This window comes from Pezoporus flaviventris, unplaced genomic scaffold (genome assembly GCF_033815535.1).
Source record: "Pezoporus flaviventris isolate CSIRO_AGI_PZ_B2104156 unplaced genomic scaffold, CSIRO_AGI_Pfla_v1 ptg000031l, whole genome shotgun sequence".
Classification (NCBI taxonomy): domain Eukaryota; kingdom Metazoa; phylum Chordata; class Aves; order Psittaciformes; family Psittacidae; genus Pezoporus; species Pezoporus flaviventris.
Window position 1 is genome coordinate 39,616,012 of NW_026892579.1, and position 21,177 is coordinate 39,637,188.

The 21,177-nt window shown below is 38.3% G+C and overlaps 1 protein-coding gene across 5 annotated transcripts in view; it reads right to left on the minus strand.

The window, feature by feature from the left end:
• The window catches only part of KIDINS220 (kinase D interacting substrate 220), an 80,868-nt gene that overhangs the window by 35,118 nt on the left and 24,573 nt on the right, over window positions 1–21,177 (minus strand). For all 5 annotated transcript variants that reach the window (XM_061460774.1, XM_061460773.1, XM_061460772.1 and 2 more), the window contains exons 10-22: window positions 17,321–17,419; window positions 16,599–16,697; window positions 15,521–15,698; window positions 14,807–14,971; window positions 13,277–13,456; window positions 12,751–12,916; window positions 11,699–11,850; window positions 10,417–10,706; window positions 8,370–8,510; window positions 7,510–7,753; window positions 7,265–7,353; window positions 6,129–6,273; window positions 3,262–3,424 (exon numbers count right to left, since the gene is read on the minus strand). In XM_061460774.1, coding sequence (XP_061316758.1) covers window positions 3,262–3,424; window positions 6,129–6,273; window positions 7,265–7,353; window positions 7,510–7,753; window positions 8,370–8,510; window positions 10,417–10,706; window positions 11,699–11,850; window positions 12,751–12,916; window positions 13,277–13,456; window positions 14,807–14,971; window positions 15,521–15,698; window positions 16,599–16,697; window positions 17,321–17,419 — 2,111 coding nt within the window. The remainder of the gene's footprint in view (window positions 1–3,261; window positions 3,425–6,128; window positions 6,274–7,264; window positions 7,354–7,509; window positions 7,754–8,369; window positions 8,511–10,416; window positions 10,707–11,698; window positions 11,851–12,750; window positions 12,917–13,276; window positions 13,457–14,806; window positions 14,972–15,520; window positions 15,699–16,598; window positions 16,698–17,320; window positions 17,420–21,177) is intronic.

Genomic DNA, 21,177 nt, shown 5'->3' on the forward strand with positions numbered 1-21,177 from the left:
ATCAACCCATTGCGTTAAACCTCTGCCCCGCAGTCAGCGGTTAAGAGCACAACAGTGTTCCCACTGCAAGATTCCTAAATTTTTTAGCACATGGGATTTTACAAATTGGAAAAGTAACTCTAATATCAAAGCATTTCCTTATACAGAGAATGGGATCAGGAGTGAAACTCCTACACTTAACAGATAACCTACAAGATTCCTTTCATCCAAGGGAGATGTCCAAGCAGACCCCTCTCCCCTGACACACTTGAAAGTTCAGAAATGCAGCAAAACCAAAGAAGAATTTGCAGCGGTACAATAAAAAGTAGTTTGACACAAACTATTCAATACTAGGAAATTATATTAAGGCAGTGAAGAAGTAACACAAACTCAATATAGGAACTGAAGCTATAAAGGTATCAAAATCTGTTATCTATTTATGAGACTCCAAAAGGAAAAGCTTTATAAAGTAGAAAACAGAAACTGAAGTTTTAAAAGAGGAATTAAAGTAAATAACTCTAGTTTAAACTGATACAGAAACAGATATTCAAGCCAAATAACTTCAAACTCTTGCAGATAAAAAGAATAATAATGACACAGACAGGATTATTTTTGGTAAAACAGAAATTTTAGAACATTAGATAATACTAGAGAGTTCAGAGACCTTTTCATATTCAGCATACGGTAAAGATCATAACCTGAACCACCACAGATGAGATTTCACCTGTCACTACATCAGCAGTTATATATTTAGCTCCTTACACAACAGGTCAACAGAAGTGGCTGGGAGACGATCAACTCTTCCTGAGCATGAAGCAATGTTATTATGATGAACCTTTTTATTCTTGTAGTTAAGCAGTCAAAGAAACTCAGTCTTATAGCTTTAGCTTTTCTATATCAATTGATTCTGGTGGTATTTTTTGCTAAAGAGAGACTCCTGAATACTGGTCCTCTTTTCCTTGTTTTCCTGGTATTTCAGGCAGAATACAAACAGCTTTACTTAAAAGATCATCACCTTCCTTTCTCCAAGATAAGGTACAAGTTCTTCACTGTTTCTTCACATTACAGATCCTAGTTTTATAACACCAGTATATATATAAATGTATTAATACATTTAATACATATATACATTGTATATCGACTACTTGATTCTTTTGATTTTACTATACTTTTTGTACGTTGTATATAACATATACAACATTGTATATGTTTTGTATATAACATATATACATTGCATATACATATATAAATGTATTAATACATTTATAACTGTCAATTATGAATTGGCACTCAAGTGGCTACATTGCTTCCAAACACAACCTGCATAGCAAGAGGCCCAACAACATAGCATGAGTCATGGATCTCCTCCACACCTGAACCAATAAACCCCGACACACACCAGTTGGCACTGAGTATCAACAGCTCAAGTATCAGTAGTAACAACAAATAATCCAGAACCTAAATAAATAATTCACGTTCAACTGTCCTTTCCTTCTCCCCACATTAGTTTACTAGAATTTTAACATTAGTTTATACTGGAATACATAGTACCAACTTACGAGAACAATTCAGGTCTCTAATACCTCCTTTGGTTTATTAGAAAATATAATTGTTGTTATACCTTGAAGATACAAGCTCTGGACTTTGATCACTCCAAATAAATTTATTACTGTTGATGCTAATAATCAAAATACTGTAATGAGTTTGTTCAATAAATACTGAAAATACAAAATTGTGAAATATGCCATATGGCAAATCTAAATAAAGAGAACTGAGAAATATCTACAGCAAGGGTACTGGAAAGCATGACAGGAGAGGGAATCCCTGATGAATCTGAATTATTGTATTTACCTGATCACGTAAGCATTTATGACACCAGCTGTCTAAACTCACAATGGAGAGGCAGGTTCCCATTGCTTTATATGTAATGCCACAGGTATCTTGCAGAAAAAAACGCAAAGCCCAAAAACTGGATCCATTCTCTAGAGGAAAGTGTTTTCTAATCCTGCACTTATTTATCTTCGAAGAGAAATTTTTCAGAAACAAACCTCCCAGCCTGAAGCCACTTCAGTCTTTGTACGTTGTAGAGGAATTGTTTATTCTTTGAAATACAGAAAAACAAAGCATCTAGTGAAAGAGATCACTAACATGAAATATGAATAGAGAACATGCTAAGACAAACAAGCGAACAGAAGCTATCTTTGCCCTCTTTGTCCATCTTCAACCCTCAGTCTCATCACGCCAAATCCACCCGAGTCCCTCTACCTTCTGAGCTGTTCAGCTCTTAATCTCACTTCAACTTTTGTAACACAAGTCACTTCAGTTGTCTTTCCCAATCAATCCTAATTTCATTTTCAACACTTCAACATTTCAACACTTCAACTTTCCATCCCATCCCAGACCCTCACCAAGTTCATCTTCTCCTATTCCATGACTATTGGTACAGGGCACCTTCCCAGAATTTTCTGTACAAGTTCATTCTCCTCTCCATTCTTTCCCTAGACCCTGTAAAGTCTCAAGATTTTCTAGTAACTTATTCAATCAATTCCAGTCTTTCTTCTTTACCTCAGCTGCTCTTTTCATCAGATCTCAGTTATTCCAAACCCTTCTTCCCTCTCACTGACTTCCATTCTCAGATTTTGCTTTCTTCCTATAAGCCCAACTGCCAGTCACATTCTTTCTCTTGCATCTCTCCCACTGTCATCAAATCACTTGGCATAATCCACAAGTCCTTTCTTACAAGCAGCCTGATTCTGGTGAGGCATGTTCATTGGCAACACGAGAACCATTTGCCCTCAGCTGCAATACTTGAACAGCTCTGTTGGACAGCAACTTGTATCAACAGTGGAGAAAGTCATGCTTCACTTCAACATTCTGTAACTGCAGCAAAAGGCACTACCACAGCCCCAAGAACACTTGCTATGCACCAAACTGTCAGAGGTCTTTACTAGTAAGGGCAGTTCTTGCAGAGCTTAGCTCAGATTTCTAACTAGGGGAAAAAAAAACCAACAACTTCTAGCTTGGCCAAAGTAGAGATGGAAATTATTTCAAGAGACAGAAACACTATCTATGGAAGACTTCAACACCCATTCATACGTGGGGCATTAAACAGCAATGAAAGTAATTTAAAAGTTTCCAAAAGTTAACAGAAGAGATTAAGATCGCGGGAACTTTTGGTTACAACCGGGCAGCTGTTTGAAAGCCATGTTATTCTAATAATCATTAATAATGTCTGCTATTTTAGTCACTGAAAGCGCATACCATTGCCAGAATAACACCTACCTCTCATAGATGGTTTTTAAAGTCAGCTGATCTGGAACACCTTCAGTCTCTTCAAGATGCAGTATAAGCCATGATGTTCTATATGGCCACTGCTCTGTGAGATTGATCCAACTAGCCAGTCTATCCCAATTGAATGTGATCTGATTAGCTCTCAATAAACGACCTAATAGAACAGGGAAGAAGGGAAGAAACACTTTTTTTTTCTCCATTATGAAAGATCCTCCCATCAAGTAACAGCTATGTAAGTGCTTTAACCTGATTTCTGAACTTTCTGGTATTGTATTTTTAGCACAGTAAGTTCAAAATCATCCCAAGTCACATCTGAAAATATCATTTCACAACCTAATAAAAATTTTTGCAAATACTGGTCAGAACACAAACTCTCCAAAACTGTCAACTTCAGCTCCATTTTAAACACATACTACTACCATCCTGTTAAAAGGGAATCTTAAGTTACTTTAACAAAACTCAATAGAGAATTTTACACGGCATTAATTTCTTAATCTAAACACAAAAATCATTCTAATACTGTGAAAGACTTTCTGGCCACTGGCACATTTAATATGGTCAAAGTAAGTTAAGCATACAACTTCAATAGCCAATAAAGTAAAATTCAAAACTATAAAAAAAAAAGTGTTTCAAGTTAATAAGGCAAGATATGGATTAAAAATAAAGTTGATTTTAAAAAACAGAAAAAGTTAATGCTACAGTTAATGCATTCCAAGTTTTAGCAAATTTTCTAAAATTGCATTATTAATACTGGTGATGATGTGCAACCTACAGCCTGAAGGCTCTCCTCACAAAGCTGCTCATGAAATCACCATATATAGCCACAGATTATAGTACACTAAAAGCGCTCTTGCAGGGATTGGTTTGTTTTTTCACAACTAACAATTTGTGATTTTGTTAGTTTCACATATGCATTACAATCAAGCAAAACGAGACATTTCATGCTACAAACTGTAATGACAATACTACGAGGCTGCACATCTAAAAGATTAGCTCAGAATTTACAGCTGTTATTGCATATGAATGATTACTAAAAAAAGGAAAAGGCAGGGGGAAATGGGGAAAATGACATATTAACATTCTTTTCTATTAATTATGCTACCATTAAGTTAATGGAATAGAAAATAACCCATGGGTTATTTTTACTTGACTTAAACAGCCTTTATATTTAATTCTTTATAACATGAGTGAAACTATATTAGGACAATCCAAACTATGCAAGCAGTGGGAACAGAACTGCAGAGGCAGCCAACCCCTCTGTGCTACCCACATTGGTTCAGCAGTGCTGAACCTCAGCTCAGACATACAATTATATTCTGGTATCATACTTCCTACTGAGATGCTCACCTCGGCACTGTACTACACCTGAACCAGTCACACATACTTGTGACATGCTGGAAATAAGTACTTCCAAATGCAAACGCTGGGCAGTGGAGGCAGCATTGATACTGCTGTTGCAGATTTCTGCCACCAGATGGATCAGCAAGTTCAGTTTTGGTGTCTACTATTACTCTGCGAATCTACTGGTAAAGCAAACACCCTACATGCAACCCTGAGTGGCTGCAGCAGGTTTCTTAGCTCCAGCTATGTGTTGTGCAATAAAGACAGGTTGATTTCCGAGCTGCACCCAATGCAGGCAACATGGCTACAATCACCCAATGGAGAACTTAATGCCAAATCTGCTGATCCCACCCTGATACGCCGCCTGCAGGCAACTGTGATACAGAAGTATCTGTGAAAGTTTTCTTCCCTCACAGTGAGAAAGTGTTTCACTACCATGTGGTGAATAACGGCAGTTTTCTGAAAGGTACCCATCCTAATCACAAACATTCAGAATACAATGCCTGGCACAGACAAAAAATTAATCCTTTTGAGTTAAGAATACTGAAACTAAGCTCAAGCCTTTGGCAGGATATTTTTTTTTTCTGGTTAAAGATCATGCCAGTTCTGAGTAAAGGTCCAAGTTGCCCAGAAAACTCATTCTGTACAATAGCAAATGCTTACATAAAAGCTTCAGAACATAAGGAAAAATAATATTCTCTCTTGTTATTCCAGCCCCTGGCAATTCAGTGCCTGCTTTCTGTAAGTACTTGATGAATTTTACTTTTAAGGTATTTGCTTCTGAATCCATGTAAGCTTCCTACATCCATCTGATACTGTTGCAGAGTTACACACTTAGCTATATACCGTGTGAAAAGTAACTGAATTCTTTTGTTCTGAAAGGCTATTTGGTGCCTTTTGTTGTCTGTAATAGAAAAGACAGTAACAATTATTCCCCATTCACTTTCTACACGAAACATGTTTTTATTAAACTTCCATAACTCCTTTACCAATTTTTTCTGGTTTTCAAAACTCAAAGACACCAACATCTTGACTGCGTTTTGTTGAAGGAGAAGAGGTCATAAAATGCTATCATGAGCCCCAGACAAACAATAAGGGGGAAAAGAACCCCAAATATCCATAGCAAACACATAAAGGATGCATACCTGGGTTTGCCTTGCAGTTTACCTCTTAAGATACCAGCACCACGGGCTTTGTTCACATCAGAGTATTACAAACTTGAGAAATGTATTTTATTATCCCACTTCAAAATTAAAAATATAAAGCCTCCCTAAAAATGTAGACTAGAATCATTTGTCTGCCAACTGAAGTCAATGAAACAACAAATATTTTTTAAATTCTACACAGAATAGTCTACAACTTTGCTTACACTCTGGAAGATTTTGCTTCAGAAGGAGTTTGAAAAAACACATGGACTGACTTTAGTTCAATTTAGTTTACACAATAAAAAGTCTGAGTATAATTACAAGCAACCAAAACACAATACTGCTTACTGTACACAAACATGCCACACTTACCTGTCACTGAAACAATATTTAGCAACCGTCTCATGGTCTGAGGACTGATATCACTGAACCAATCCTCTGTAACCAGCAGCTTGGTCAAATCAAAAGACATCTGGCGGGTAATGGTACGTTGTATCTGGCGTCTTCGGTACGTATCCTGACAATGACACAAAAAGGCAAGGAATTCAAATTGGTATCGAAAACTTTAATGTATTTGAAATACTTCAGTTTTACTTGATTATAAAGTTTGAACCTTTGTGAGAATATGTATCTGTGAGGCTGACATTTATACCATGAAAATATTTATTAGAACTCAATTTTGATTTAGCAGCATAAGAGTTGAACCTGATTTCCATATAAGCCAAGAACTGGGAAGAGTTACATGTTATACTTCCATGCCAACTCTGAGAGGGCAAAATAAAGCAACACAGTGAGATGTTTTGTATAAAGGTTACTAATTTCAGCATTGCAATCACTGTTTCCTACTGTCTCTGTAAGAAGTTATTGCCATCCATTTTCTAATTACATCCTAAAATTAAAGTGAACATCAGGTTCCTCTGCTACAGAACTCCCTAAGTCTCCACTTACGGCAGCTCAAAAATCTCAGGACCCTCAGACTCTCCACTGCTTTCTCCTACATCCTAGATAACTTTTATTTAACCACTTTCTGATTTTACATAAAGATGGGAAAACAGAACAGAAAGCAGAAAAGAAAGTGTGGTGGACATGTTCAGTAAAAGTCTAGTACTGTAATATTCTAAATTCCTTGATTTGCTCAATTACTGCCCCTTATTGACACACTCTGTGACAAAATGATACCAGGCTTATATACAAAAATACAAAAAGCCATCAATAGATAGATAGATCATAGCTACTGCCAGTATGCTGTACCATCTCAGCATTTACAGAGAGCTGAAGTCAAGTATATGTGGAAAAGAACACTGGTGAGGAGTGCTTTCTCCTCTTTGACAGAGCACCAGTCTACTGATTTAAGAATGTATGTTTCCTACATGGAAATTTACAATCATTTACAATAATTTCATAAGAATTCTTTGATAAGTCTTCCAAGCTGATAAGAAAAAAGAAAATAACAGAAAAGAAAAAAAAGCATTACCAGTATCTCCATCTAGTCTAAAAAACTTTCTCACCCGCCTATTGAGAGCAGTTTTGCTACCAAGCTTGCTCATTTCTCCAAGACTGTTCTGAGAAACTCTCCTGTCAACCTCTTCATGTAATCCTATGGAAAGGAAAACAAAAGGCAGGCATTTTTCTCCATTCATATACATTTGACTGACTTATAAAAAGAACATTAACGATCTTCCAATTATTTAAATAGTTTATTCCAAACCCAGATATTTGGAACACTGGTTTTGTAACTCCTGCCTAACCTTACCTGCATTGTCTGTATAAGGAATATCTCCATTGGTTGTCGAAGTTACCATCAGTTTTTTTGCATTACTAAGCCCTCTGCTATTCAGAAAAACAGGCAAATGGACTATGTTTCGCATGTAATCATGTCCATTTATGTTTGAATCACGTAGAACACTGTTGAGATTCTGGTTAATAGCCTTTATAATAATGTGTGGGTCACTTGCAAAAATAGCAATAAATGGGCCTTTTGAAAACAAGACTCGCACCTGTAAAGAAGTAAACAGTACACCTCATTAATAATAATTAACAGTAAGTGTGGATCATTTGAACACCTGACTCAGCATTTTGTACTCATTCAGCTCAAGTTATAAACTTGAGAGGACAACTCATGTATAGACATATTGGTTTCTTCAATATGAGATATCTAGAAACTTATCCACAACTAGAAATGAGAATACTTGACAAATTAGCAGTAGTAGCTACAGTGGACATCATTACCAAGAAGGTATCGTGTAGTAATGTCCTAGCTCCCCTCAATATTCAGCTGAATTTCAACTGAAATAATTCAAAAGTAAGTAAAACCTCTACAAACATCCGAAGTTTGTTACAACAGAATATTACTCTGCAATAATTTACATTACTTCAAGACCTGTCACAAGTATCAATAGGTACAGCCCTACTGGGATTTAGTTTTCAACTTTAAAAACCCGCTGCTATTAGTACTAGTTATGCCAATATACACAAACATTAGAAGACTACAACACAGCATCTGTATACATGCCTTCTTTCTACAGAAAATGTACAATAACTGTATATGAACTCATCTATGGAAGAGATCATACTGATGATCCAGAGATCATGTTTATACAATGATCAACTCACAGTATCAAGCATCTGTAAGACTTTATCCTGTTCACAAGCATCCAATCCATCAATAATTACAACAAGCCTTGTTTGGTTCTGAGTGAAGCTGTCAATGGTTTTTGCCATTCTGGCCATCAGTTCAACTTCACATTTCAAAACCTGCAGAAATGAAAAGCAAAGAAGGACAAGACATCTCTGTAATACTTAAAACTCACAAAAATGCACATAGTTCCTTTTGCAGATTGCTACTTACCCCAAAAATACTTCAGTAAGATCACAAAAATAAACACATTTCACCCAAAGTGAAAGTCCTAAAATGTCACTTCCAAAATTTAAATTTGCTGTTTGCACAAAAATGTATGACATATTCCACTTGAACATAACAAAACTATCCTTATCAAGATTCCATTACAATGTTATATAAAGTAACATGCACTGTAAAGCAGTATTTTAAGAGTAAACAAAGGGGTATTTGTAGCTTCAGCTAATCCACTTACATGTAACAACTACCCTTAACACAGAAACAAAGGAGGAATTCACTTGTCCTAATTTCAACATGTAGAAATTAAGATCTCATCTTTTTGCCACTAGATTGATCTTGAATATGTACATTAAGATAAGTCACACGAATAATGCTACAGAAATACCCACATCTCTCCTTTCATTGCAAAGGATAAGCCTAACTCCTAAATGGCTGAAGTTATGCCAGAGAAGTATCACTCAAAAGACAACTGTCAAGAAACACAGCAGCAAGATACAGATACTATCTTCTGTGCTACAAAAATACACGCACAACATACTGTTATACAATGTATTAACTGTAATCTACAAAGATAATCATCATGACAGGCCAAGAGTGTTGGGCTTGCTCAGCCTGAAGAAGACTCAGAGACCTCAGAGCAGCCTTCCAGTACCTAAAGGGGCCTACAAGAAATCTGGAGAGGGACTTTTTACAAGGGTACATAGACACAGGACACAGGGGAATGGCTTAAAGCTGACAGAGGAGAGATTAAGTTTAGACATTAGGAAAAAAAAATCTTCACTGTGAGGGTGGTGAGGCACCGGAACAGGCTGGCCAAAGAAGCTGGGGATGCCCCATCTCTGGAAGTGTTCAAGACCAGATGGGGCCTTGAGCAGCCCAGTCTAGTGGAAGGTGTCCCTGCCAGTAACAGGGATGGGGTGGATGACCTTTAAGAGCCCCTCCAACCCAAACCGTTCTATGATGCTAAAAAGTTTATTTTCAAATAGAAGTACTCCCTTAAGTAAAATGTCACCAAGGCTCATTCTAATGTTGTGAGACTTGGCCTGATCAAATAAATGGTGCCCCATCTTGCGAAGGTGTCCTGGGTTCAGCAGTAGCAGTCATGTTTCTCCTCCTTGGTAGCTGGTGCAGTGCAGTGTTTTGACTTTCGGCTCGGGAACAGAGCTGATAGAGATGTTTTGGTTTGGCCAAGGACTTTGTGAGCCTCATGCTCTGCCAGGGAGGAGGGGAAGCCGGGAGGAAGCAGAGACAGGACACCTGACCCAAACTGACCAAAGAGATATTCCATACCACAGCACGTCATGCCCTGGATGTAACTGGGAGTGAGCCGGAAGGGCTGGGAGACTGCAGGGTTGGAGGAGGTATCGGTCGGAGCTTGGTCGGGCTTGGGGGGGCGAGTTATCGGTCAGCGGGTGGTGAGGTGTTGTATTCTGTTCCCTTGTTATTTCCTTTATCATTATTATCATTGGTGGTAGCAGTAGTGATCTGTGTTATACCTTAGTTACTAAACTGTTCTTATCTCAACCCGTAGGAGTTGCACTCTCTCGATCCTCCTCCCCGTTCCTCCGGGAGCGGGGAAGGGGAGAGCCCCGGTGCGGGGGGGGGAGACGGACACGGACCTTGATTGTTGTCAGCTCGGCACCACTCTATCAGCTCTGTTCCCGAGCCGAAAGTCAAAACACTGCACTGCACCAGCTACCAAGGAGGAGAAACATGACTGCTACTGCTGAACCCAGGACAGAAGGCTATGGGTTTGGAGTTTTGTTTCAATTCCTTTAATGGCCAATGCATATAAATACTTACCTTCATGAACCCCTCACTTTTCAACTTGTGAAGCTTGGAGGCAGCGTTGTGAAGACGTTTTCTTTGAGAATTCAAAACTGAATCCATCACTTGCCACCATGTGCGACAATTCAAGATAAAGGCCAAACCAACAACACAGGTAACCGTTATAAGAATAACGTTCACCGTCATGTTGGCTGGTTCTACATTAAAAATTGCCAGCAGGGCAATTGCAGAAACAACACACGACAAGATAAAGAGGAAAATCACAAAGGATGGGAGACAGCAAGTTTTCTTCCATTTCTTTTTACCTAGGAAACAAGAATTTGCTATTAATATTAATGTAAAATGTAATTACAAGTGATTACAAAAGCTATTAACTTACATTCTTCTCATAAAACACTAACTTGCACAAAAAGTCACTGCAGTATAACCATCCAGTCACAAACATGTGAAAAAAAATCATTTAAAATTTTCCAAAATTCTTGGAAATCCTGAAGCAGAGATACTCCTTAAATCTTCAGTTTATTTCCATCATTTCAAGAAATCCATACCGGATGGAAATGATCTTTATTAAATAGATTTCAATCAGCAGTAGCATCATCTTTTATAGCATCTCTCAGTAAGTGTATTTATTCAAGGTCAGAGAAACTGAACTCAGAAGTAAGTCCCCTAGGAATTGAAAAGTTAACCCCAAGAACTCCCTTTCTTCACAATATCATACAGTGTTCTGCATTTTTTTTCCAGAAACCTACAGACAGGACAGAAGAAAAAAGTTCATTCCACTTGGATCAAGTAGGAATGAATATTTCATCCCATCTGATCAGCACTAATCACAGCAGTTTATGGCTTTGGACCAACATTTGCTACGTATTTATTATTTCCAAGAATAAGCAGTAGTCACTCATAAAAGCATTGAATTAAAATATAATAAAACTAAACACAACTTCTCTTAGCAATACACAAAAGCACTTCCCTTTATCTGACTCAGACGCAATATCTATAGAAAAATACCATGCTGCATCTAAAAGGATGCGATATAAATATGCATGTCCATTGACACTTCTTAAAACTATGCTTCACAGAAGATATTCTTTTATTATATTAAAAAAAAAAAAAATCAAGATGAACAAAGAAAACAGGGCATTTTTCTCTCCAAACAATACAAAGAGCTTCCCCTTCTGTATGAATTTCTGCATGGCTACAACAATTTCTAACAAGAGCTTATAATGTGACACACAGAACCCCTGATAACAGTGCATTGACATGGAATAATTGGAAATGTCATTCAGGTAATAAAAACCTTGTGTATCTTCTGTCTTGAAAACTCGAAATAGCCTTGTTGCTAAGAAACCAAATTCCCTTTCACAGGCATCAGAGAGGGTAGCAATCATCTCAGCCAATGAAGTTTCTCCACCTACACTGGACAGTCTATTGTAGTCTGTGAATAAAAATCTGAAAGAGAGAAAAATGATGTTTTTGTATACTTCAGAAAGATTCAAATATTTTCCCGCAACCAAAACAAAAATATTGCCACATCTCTGCAGCTGGAAGTTTTTTCAGGTGGCAAAAACATGTAAAACACTTAAATACTTTTTTCTTTTTTTAACTCTCCACGGAATTTACGAATTTATTTATTTATTTATTCTTGTTATGAACCTTCTCTTTGCTCCACTTCCTACTGTAAGACTTTATTTCTTAACAAGGTAACAATAATCACATCAGCAACAGCATCTCAAACAGCAGTAAAAATACAAAAATATCTTTATGATGCCAAAACATAATATTGGCAAGTATTTTTAAAAGTCCATCTCAAACTACTTTCAAATATTTATTGAGGATTAAAAAAAAACAAAACAACCAGAATAATAGCACCATGAGGTGAAAATACAAGTCTCTAAACAAGAGAAGTAAACAAAACTACAGAACACATGGTGTAACTTTTCTTGCTTTTAGGTAAGCTAGAAGCTTTGAGCAGTTTGATGCTTTACTTAGGAGAAAGGCAAAAAGGCATCAGCAGAAATTATCAGTAAAATAAGCTTTAAACTTAATACATGGTAAGCTGTACCAGAAAACTGAATTCTTATTTTGTCTGTTACATATATTAGTATGATAGTCAAAACCCCAATACTGAAAAGCAGCAGCTTTCAACAACTTTGCCAGAGTAGTGAAAACACCCCTATTTTCTTCACTCTTAAAAATTTAACTATGTGATCTTCCAGTGCTACTGTTTTTCAAACAGAAATCTCAACAGCTTTTCATAGGAAGATAAACACACAATAATACACACAGTTTAGAAAGGATCAGAGTGAACCTGAATTATTCATTCAAGAGTAAATAAACGAAATAACTAACCTGACAGGTAAAGCTTTAGTGGTTTGCTCTGGTAATTCTGGTGGGTTCACAAACATGAGTTTGAGAAGCAACTCTAAATATCCAATATGTCTTGCCAACCTCGCACTTAACACCCAGGCCCAGTTCCACCTCTCACCTTCTCTCCGGCCACCAAAGTAAATTACAGCTAAAAATAAGAAAGACGTTATGGCTACATTTTAGTCAATGTTCACAACTGAATGAACTATGAAGTCTGAAAGGAAAAGGTATGGAGTTGTGTAAAAAGAGCTGAATTTATTTTTAACAGTTAACACTAAAAGTGAGAACGGTAAGAGTAACATAATGAAGTTAATACGCAAAAATTGGCTATTTTCATGAATGCCCTCTCACAAATTACATACAAATCACAAGTAAAAGGTCTGAAGGGGTCCTATTTTCTACAAAAACTTTTAGCATTTTTTCTGAATCCAAAGCATGTCTACAAAGAAATACAGAATTCCAAAACTAAATGAAAACTTTCACAAACTTCATATAAAGTAAGACTTACTAAAGAAAATGTAGAGAACTGCTAATAAGCTGAGTGACACTGCTATTCCAAGCTTTGCATCCACTGTGAAAGCAAGCAATAAACCCAAACCTCCACACAGCAGAAGCGTGAGGAATACAATAAGCCAGGAGAACTGAAACAAAGGCTCAATCTGCTGTCCTGCAAAAGTCTTCATTTCATCTAAAACGAAAAGACAAAAAACACTTAACATGTAAAAAAAGGGTATTATAATGCTCATCTTTGAAATGAAACACTTTTTCATTAAAGTGTGCAGCTTTTCCCTATTACTGATAAAAAAAAACGATACTTGAATTCTTCTTCAAACATTAGTTCAAAACCCCAAGTTTTCATTCATACAATGAATGAAACCATTTAAATACACAATACACTGCTTGCTGCAGGTTTTCTACTTCTAAAGTATATTAAAAGTCATGTAATTTCTTATCCTCCTTCATAAGTTTAAAACATTTTATGACACCCCCCCCCCCTCAAAATAAATGCATCTGTCAAAAAAAAAAAACCAAACACCAACAACCCTCAAAACCTCCATCACCGAAATCTGGTCCACATTCCTCAAAAAGTCAGATGTAACAGAAGAATGTAAAGGCCTCAGCATTTACGAGCTGACTCGTGTTTACTAAAACAGGAATTCCTGAAGAAACTTATTTAGGATCTATTGAATAAGAAATACACAGTCCAGAACAAAAAGATAAATGAGGAACAGGAAAAAAAATAGTGAAATAGGCGTTTTAAAAATGTAAGAGCTCTTCAACAATAAACATTAAATATGGGGCATGGGGCATGAAGTAAACAAAATAACGAAGAGACCCCATTTTGACTACCACAGAAGCTTTTTAAAAACACAGCTATCACAGAAAGTAAGCAGTATCAAGACTGCTATAAGTATTTTGAATTATACTGTAACATCTCAGAAAAATATCCTTTGTTAGAAAAAGCTAAAGCTGTAAATAAGATGCAGATTTCCACTGTGAAAAATATTGACTCTCCATTTTCTGCATTTGCCTTCCTGTCATTACAGAAGTTCAAAAAGTTCAAGCTAAATAAAGGGAAAGGGGAAGAAAACTGAATGCAGTCAAAATACACTACAGAGAAAAAAATGTTAATAGCCTGGAATTTGTTCTTAAACACTTAAAAAGAAAATATATATGACACAGGAGGCACAATAAGTAAATACTGCAGCAAAACAGATCCGATCCTGATCTGACACACAGACACCCCCAGCAAGGCACATGTTAGCAGCTATGCTTTCAGCAGTACCTAAAGGGTAGATTCATTGCTGCAGGAAGCCCAGAGGTCAACAGACAGCAACACTTAAAGACTGTGTTAAAATACTTAAAATGAACAAAGCATCCTATGGATGAACTGACCACACTACAATTTAAATCCTTTCATTAGAGAAACAGAGGCTAGATACAACATTACATGGACCTAGATCTGGTGCAAAAACTAGTATTTTCCATGTGATGCTTTTCATAGATAAATTCTAACTTACAGAAAATCAACTTTTACCTTCTAGTTTCTTGAGCAGGAAAGATTTTCCACTACCCCACTGTGCATACAAGCCTACACAGATAGGTGGCTGCATGGTTGGTTCACTCAGAATATCAGCCAAAGCACTGCTGTACAGATCGTAACCCAGCATGTCACCGTCAGATTCCGTGGGAGACAAATGTCCTGTAATACATAAAGCAAACTACATTACAGATCCCTGCCTTAAGAAATCTCAATGTGACAATTTTCATACCTAAAATTATTAAAGGTTCACCTGTATTTCTATATTTACTCCTCCATAAAATAGCTATTATTGGCACATTCTTGTTCAAAGAATTTTAAATCATCCACATAAATATCATATAATTAATACGATAACCATTAATATAATAACCATTAAAGCTTACCACAAAAGACTCAAAAAAAAAACCCAAATCACAGCAAGTTAAAGAAAACAAGTCCCACACAAGCAAGAGGCAGGGAAAAATGAAACAATCAGCAGAAGTTACACCATATCCAGTGCCAAAAGTCAAAAATAAGAAGTACATTTGGCCTTTGTTAGGCTTTCAGAATGCCTTTTTTTTTTTTGCCAATTTTTTTTTTTTTTTGCTCTATTAGTTACAATAGTTAAAAACCTAAACAGTTACCACTTTTCCATGCAGAATTGAATAAACTGGATTCTCAATATACAAGTGACAAAAAAAGGATATAAAATTAAATACTTATGCTTACTGGCTCCAAATATCTGTGTTAAAATACTCTTCTGGTGGCTACAGTCAATATTGTAAGGTGTTTCTCCTGCTTTGTTGGGTCTATAAAGTAATCTACCATCTTTTGGATTTCTTAAGAGTAATTCAGCAAGTTTACGGCTTCTTCCACGAATGGCAATATGAAGTGGAGTATCACCTTTCTGCAATTAAGTGAAAAACTAATAATATATAACATGAATTCCTAAGATTACAAACAGACCATATGTTCCACGTTATTTCAGATGTGTTATTTACTTGAAAAACATCTTGAGGTATTCTCAGCAGCATTAATGCCTTACAACAAGCATTTTCTCCCCTTGACAAAGCATTATAAAATTTTCAGAAAAGGTAGCTCTTACAATGCTAAATGTAAGGCGCTATCTTCTTAAACATTTATAAGGGTACCTTACGGCTCATGAAAACTGTAGTATCTATTTAGAAACAAGTGTCTACTAGTAAATTCAGAGACTTGTTGAGAACAAGAAATACTGCTTGTTAGAATTATTTCAGTGTCTGCTCAGATTTATAACATCAAAACAACATTATTACTTATTTGCCCTAAATTTAATACAAAGAGGTCAGAAAGGTATCAAATAAATGTTTTTGTATCTACAATGTTTACAGTCAAAGTAAGTAACGCATAAGAGGACATCAACAAACCATTGTATTTGTCCTTGGCATTGCTTGGTTTAATGTCTACTAATCAAAAAGAAATCAGTGACAAGTAACAACCATTCTCTATGCTCTTTTTTCAAGTGTATTAAGAATTAGGATTCTTATCTGTGAAAATCTTACTCCTGACCTGGTATTTTTTCTTCTCATACTGCTAGAAGCACCCTATTGCAAACCAAAAAAATCAATGTATTAATGGTGGGAATTAATTTATAGTTTTCTGATATATATTAAGTATGTGGGACATTTTAGTATTACGCATTTAAGCATTAAGGTCTGTCTAATTATTAAGCCTATGGGAAACTCTTATTGTATTAGCCTTGACAGATCACTATAAAATTCTGCTGCAAATGCAAAATGATTAAATGCACTAAATAAACATTCTTTACCTTGTCTACAGCAGAGACCTTAGCTCCTTTATCCAGAAGAAGCTCTACTATTTCAATATTTCTCATCTTGGTTGCCTTTATAAGTGGTGTTTCTCCATCCTAAAAAGGAAAAGTAAGCCTAATAAGATCTTCTCTGTATATTCAAAACCAAGCAAAAACTAGTGATAGCATAAGAAATTAAATATCAAACTTTTAAGATATTTTTTTAATATGCTGCTGTGCAAGAACAACACTTCAGAGCAAATTACAGACCTTGTATTCTAGACTGATTAGAATCACAGAATAAAATATATTTCTGTTCGTAACAGTGCCAAACAGAGAAAAAACAGATTCAGATATAACACAAGATACTTGAAAAGAGACTCATGGAAGAGGTAATTCACTGCTGTACATACTACTCCCTCTATTTGTTTTATTCCTGCACATGCAGTAAATGGTGGGTTGAACTTTAAGCGTGTTAATATCAGAAACCTCATTCTTCAGTTTCCAGTAGTGCTCTCTACTCTTTATTGCTGGCCAGGTCAATGATGCTGAGGTGCAGTACCCACTTTCCCTGCTGTTGAGTTTTAGTAGTAGGTAAAGTTTATCAACAAAGGGGACATTACCACTGCCGAAAATAAATTCTGCACCTCAGAAGAGCATTACGATCTTAACATCACATGGGACTTGAAAAAAGAACAGATATTAAACAAAGCAATTCAATTAAAATTTCTAATCATTACCTTGGTACACGTTTCAGTATCAGGGTTGCACTGCAAGATATCCCTCACCATTGTAGCATTTCCTTTCTCAACTGCCCAATATAACGCAGTTTTATTATCCTGAAAAAAAGAGAGTATTAAATGTTAACAGTACTGTCATTCAGCTGGATTAATTTAAAAAACTGTATACAAAGTATAACCACTATATTGAAAGCAGCACGTAACACAGCAAATTTGAGCACAGCTGAAGGAAAAGGTAAACACCACCAAATCTAATTGGCACGCTAGTGGGACTGGGAGGAGAAAATGGAAACCTGGCTAGAAAATACAAATTACTTTATAAAGCCATGCAAAACATATGAAGAGCTTTAAAAATCCAAGCAGATTCAATCTAATTGAAGACTGGGAGGCCTTCTATAATCCTAGAGTGAAATCGGTTTGCTCAGCTCGCTCCCTGGAACGTCTGTACACCAATACGCGCAGCATGGGAAATAAGCAGGAGGAGTTGGAAACCTGTGTTAAGTCAGGAGACTGTGATCTGGTGGCAATTACAGAGACGTGGTGGGACAGCTCACATGACTGGAATATAGTCATGGAAGGCTATGTCCTTTTCAGGAAAGACAGGCCAGCCAGGCAGGGTGGTGGGGTTGCTCTTTATGTGCGGGAGCAACTACAATGCACCGAGTTCTGTCCAGGGACAGATGACGAGCGAGTTGAGAGTCTGTGGGTGAGAATTAAGGGGCAGGCTGGCAGGGGGGATACTGTTGTAGGTGTCTGTTACAGACCACCAGATCAGGGTGAGGAAGTTGACGAGGCCTTCTACAGGCAGCTGAGAGCGACCTCACAGTCACAGGCCGTGGTCATCGTGGGGGATTTTAACTTCCCTGATGTTTGCTGGAAGGACCACCCGGCAACCCAGGCACAGTCCAGGAGGTTCCTCCAGTGTATGGATGATATCTTCCTCCTGCAAATGGTGGATGAGCCGACCAGGAGAGGAGCGCTACTGGATCTCATCCTCACTAACAAGGAGGGTCTGGTCGAAACAGTAAGGGTTGAGGGCCGCCTTGGTTGCAGCGACCATGAGATGGTGGAATTCAGGATCTTGTGTGGTAGGACCAGTAAAATAGCAAGTAGAATTGCAAACCTGGACTTTAGCAGGGCAAACTTTGGCCTTTTCAAGCAATTGCTAGGGGAAATCCCATGGGCAAGGCTGCTTGAAGGTAAAGGGACCCAAGATAGTTGGTTGACATTCAAGGATTGCTTTTTCCGAGCTCAAGATCAGAGCATCCCGACACGTAAGAAGTCAAGGAAGAGGGCCAGGAGACCTGCGTGGCTAAATAGGGAATTGCTGGGTATGCTCAAGTGGAAGAGGAGAGTTTACAGGTCAGGGAAGGAGGGGCTGGCCACTTGGGAGGAATATAAGGCTGCTGCTAGAGGATGTAGGAAAGCAGCTAGGAGGACTAAGGCATCCTTAGAATTAAACCTGGCGAGAAGGGTCAAGGACAGCAAAAAGAGCTTTTTCAAATACATGGCAGATAAAACTAACACCAGAGGCAATGTAGGCCCACTGATGAACGGGATGCGTGCCCTGGTGACAGAAGATACAGAGATGGCAGAGTTACTGAATGCCTTCTTTGTCTCTGTCTACTCTGCTGCAGGCAGTCCTGAAGAGCCCTGTACCCCTGAGACCTTAGATGAAGTCAGGTCGACGGAGCGGTTTGCCTTAGTCGATGAGGAATGGGTTAGAGACCAGTTGAGCAATCTGGACATCCATAAATCCATGGGTCCAGATGGGATGCACCCGCGGGTGCTGAGGGAACTGGCGGAAGTCATTGCTAGACCACGCTCCATCATCTTTACCAAGTCTTGGGAAACGGGAGAGGTGCCTGAGGACTGGAGGAAAGCAAATGTCACTCCGGCCTTCAAAAAGGGCAAGAAGGAGGACCCGGGTAACTATCGACCGGTCAGCCTCACCCCCATCCCTGGGAAAGTGATGGAACACCTTATCCTTGGTACCATCTTAAGGCATATCAAGGATAAGAAGGTTATGAGGGGCAGACAACATGACTTCACCAAGGAGAAATCATGTTTGACCAATCTCTTAGCCTTTTATGAGGAAATAACACGGTGGATGGATGATGGCAGAGCGGTGGATGTGGTCTACCTTGACTTCAGCAAAGTATTTGACACAGCCTCCCACAGCATCCTCACAGCTAAATTGAGGAAGTGTGGACTGGATGATCAGGTAGTGAGGTGGACTGCGAACTGGCTGAAGGAGAGAAGCCAGAGAGTTGTAGTCTATGGGGCTGAGTCTAGTTGGAGGCCTGTAACTAGTGGAGTGCCTCAAGGGTCAGTACTGGGACCGGTATTATTTAATATATTCATCAACGATTTAGATGAGGGAATTGAGTGTACTATCAGCAAGTTTGCTGATGACACTAAGCTGGGAGGAGTGGCTGACACGCCAGAAGGCTGTGCTGCCATCCAGCGAGACCTGGACAGGCTGGAGAGTTGGGCAGGGAATAACTTGATGAAATGTAACAAGGGAAAGTGTAGAGTCCTGCATCTGGGCAGGAACAACCCCAGGTTCCAGTATAGGCTGGGAAACGACCCGTTAGAGAGCAGTGTAGGGGAGAGGGACCTGGGGGTCCTAGTGGACAACAGGATGACCATGAGCCAACACTGTGCCCTTGTGGCCAAGAAGGCCAATGGCATCCTGGGGTGTATTAGAAGGGGGGTGGTTAGTAGGTCGAGAGAGGTCCTCCTTCCCCTCTCCTCTGCCCTGGTGAGACCCCATCTGGAATATTGTGTCCAGTTCTGGGCCCCTCAGTTCAAGAAGGACAGGGAGCTGCTGGAGAGAGTCCAGCGCAGGGCAATGAAGATGATTAAGGGAGTGGAGCATCTCCCTTATGAGGAAAGACTGAGGGAGCTGGGTCTCTATAGTTTGGAGGAGACTGAGGGGTGACCTTATAAGTGTCTATAAATATATAAAGGGGGAGTGTCACGAGGATGGAGCCAGGCTCTACTCGGTGGCAAACAATGATAGGACAAGGGGTAATGGGTACAAACTGGAACACAAGAGGTTCCACTTAAACTTGAGAAGAAACTTCTTCTCAGTGAGGGTGACGGAACACTGGAACAGGCTGCCCAGGGAGGTTGTGGAGTCTCCTTCCCTGGAGACATTCAAAACCCACCTGGACACATTCCTGTGTAACATTATCTAGGTGTTCCTGCTCCAGCAGGGGGATTGGACTAGATGATCTTTCAAGGTCCCTTCCAATCTCTAGTATACTGTGATACTGTGATACTGTAACTGTATATAAAGTATTCATTTGTAACTCAAATATTCAAGTTTTCTAATCAAGTAAACCCACTTTTTCCAGTGTTGTCCTGTTTTATTTTAGTCATGTTTCCTGGGGCTTGCTTTCTTTTAATTTAAAAAAGAAAATTCTCTCCTATTAGAACATGGAAGTGGAAACCACTCTGAAGCCATAAAAAAAAAAATAAATTCCTTTTTGTTCTCAATTTTACAGTATAGCTTAATAAAGCTACTGAACTGGTTGGCTGGCCTAAAACAGGCCATGCAAGCTGAAAAGCTGTAGAAGCAGATGGACATGAAAGTCAAAACAAAGCACCAGAATGCAGATCAGCCATACACTGTACAGCTGAACCAGTTGGGATGGTTGATAGCTACAAATCTTCTTGTGTCACCTTCTTTTCTTTTTTTTTTTCAGTCATGTGTTCTATCCCAGAAAGTCTCCATGCTTCCACTCTTTACGTAGCCCAGTGATTGCACCATGACTTTTTCTGTTTGATGCTCACTGTTATGGAGACACTTTAAGAAAAGGCTCTGAACACACACCCGCTTCTAAGCAGGA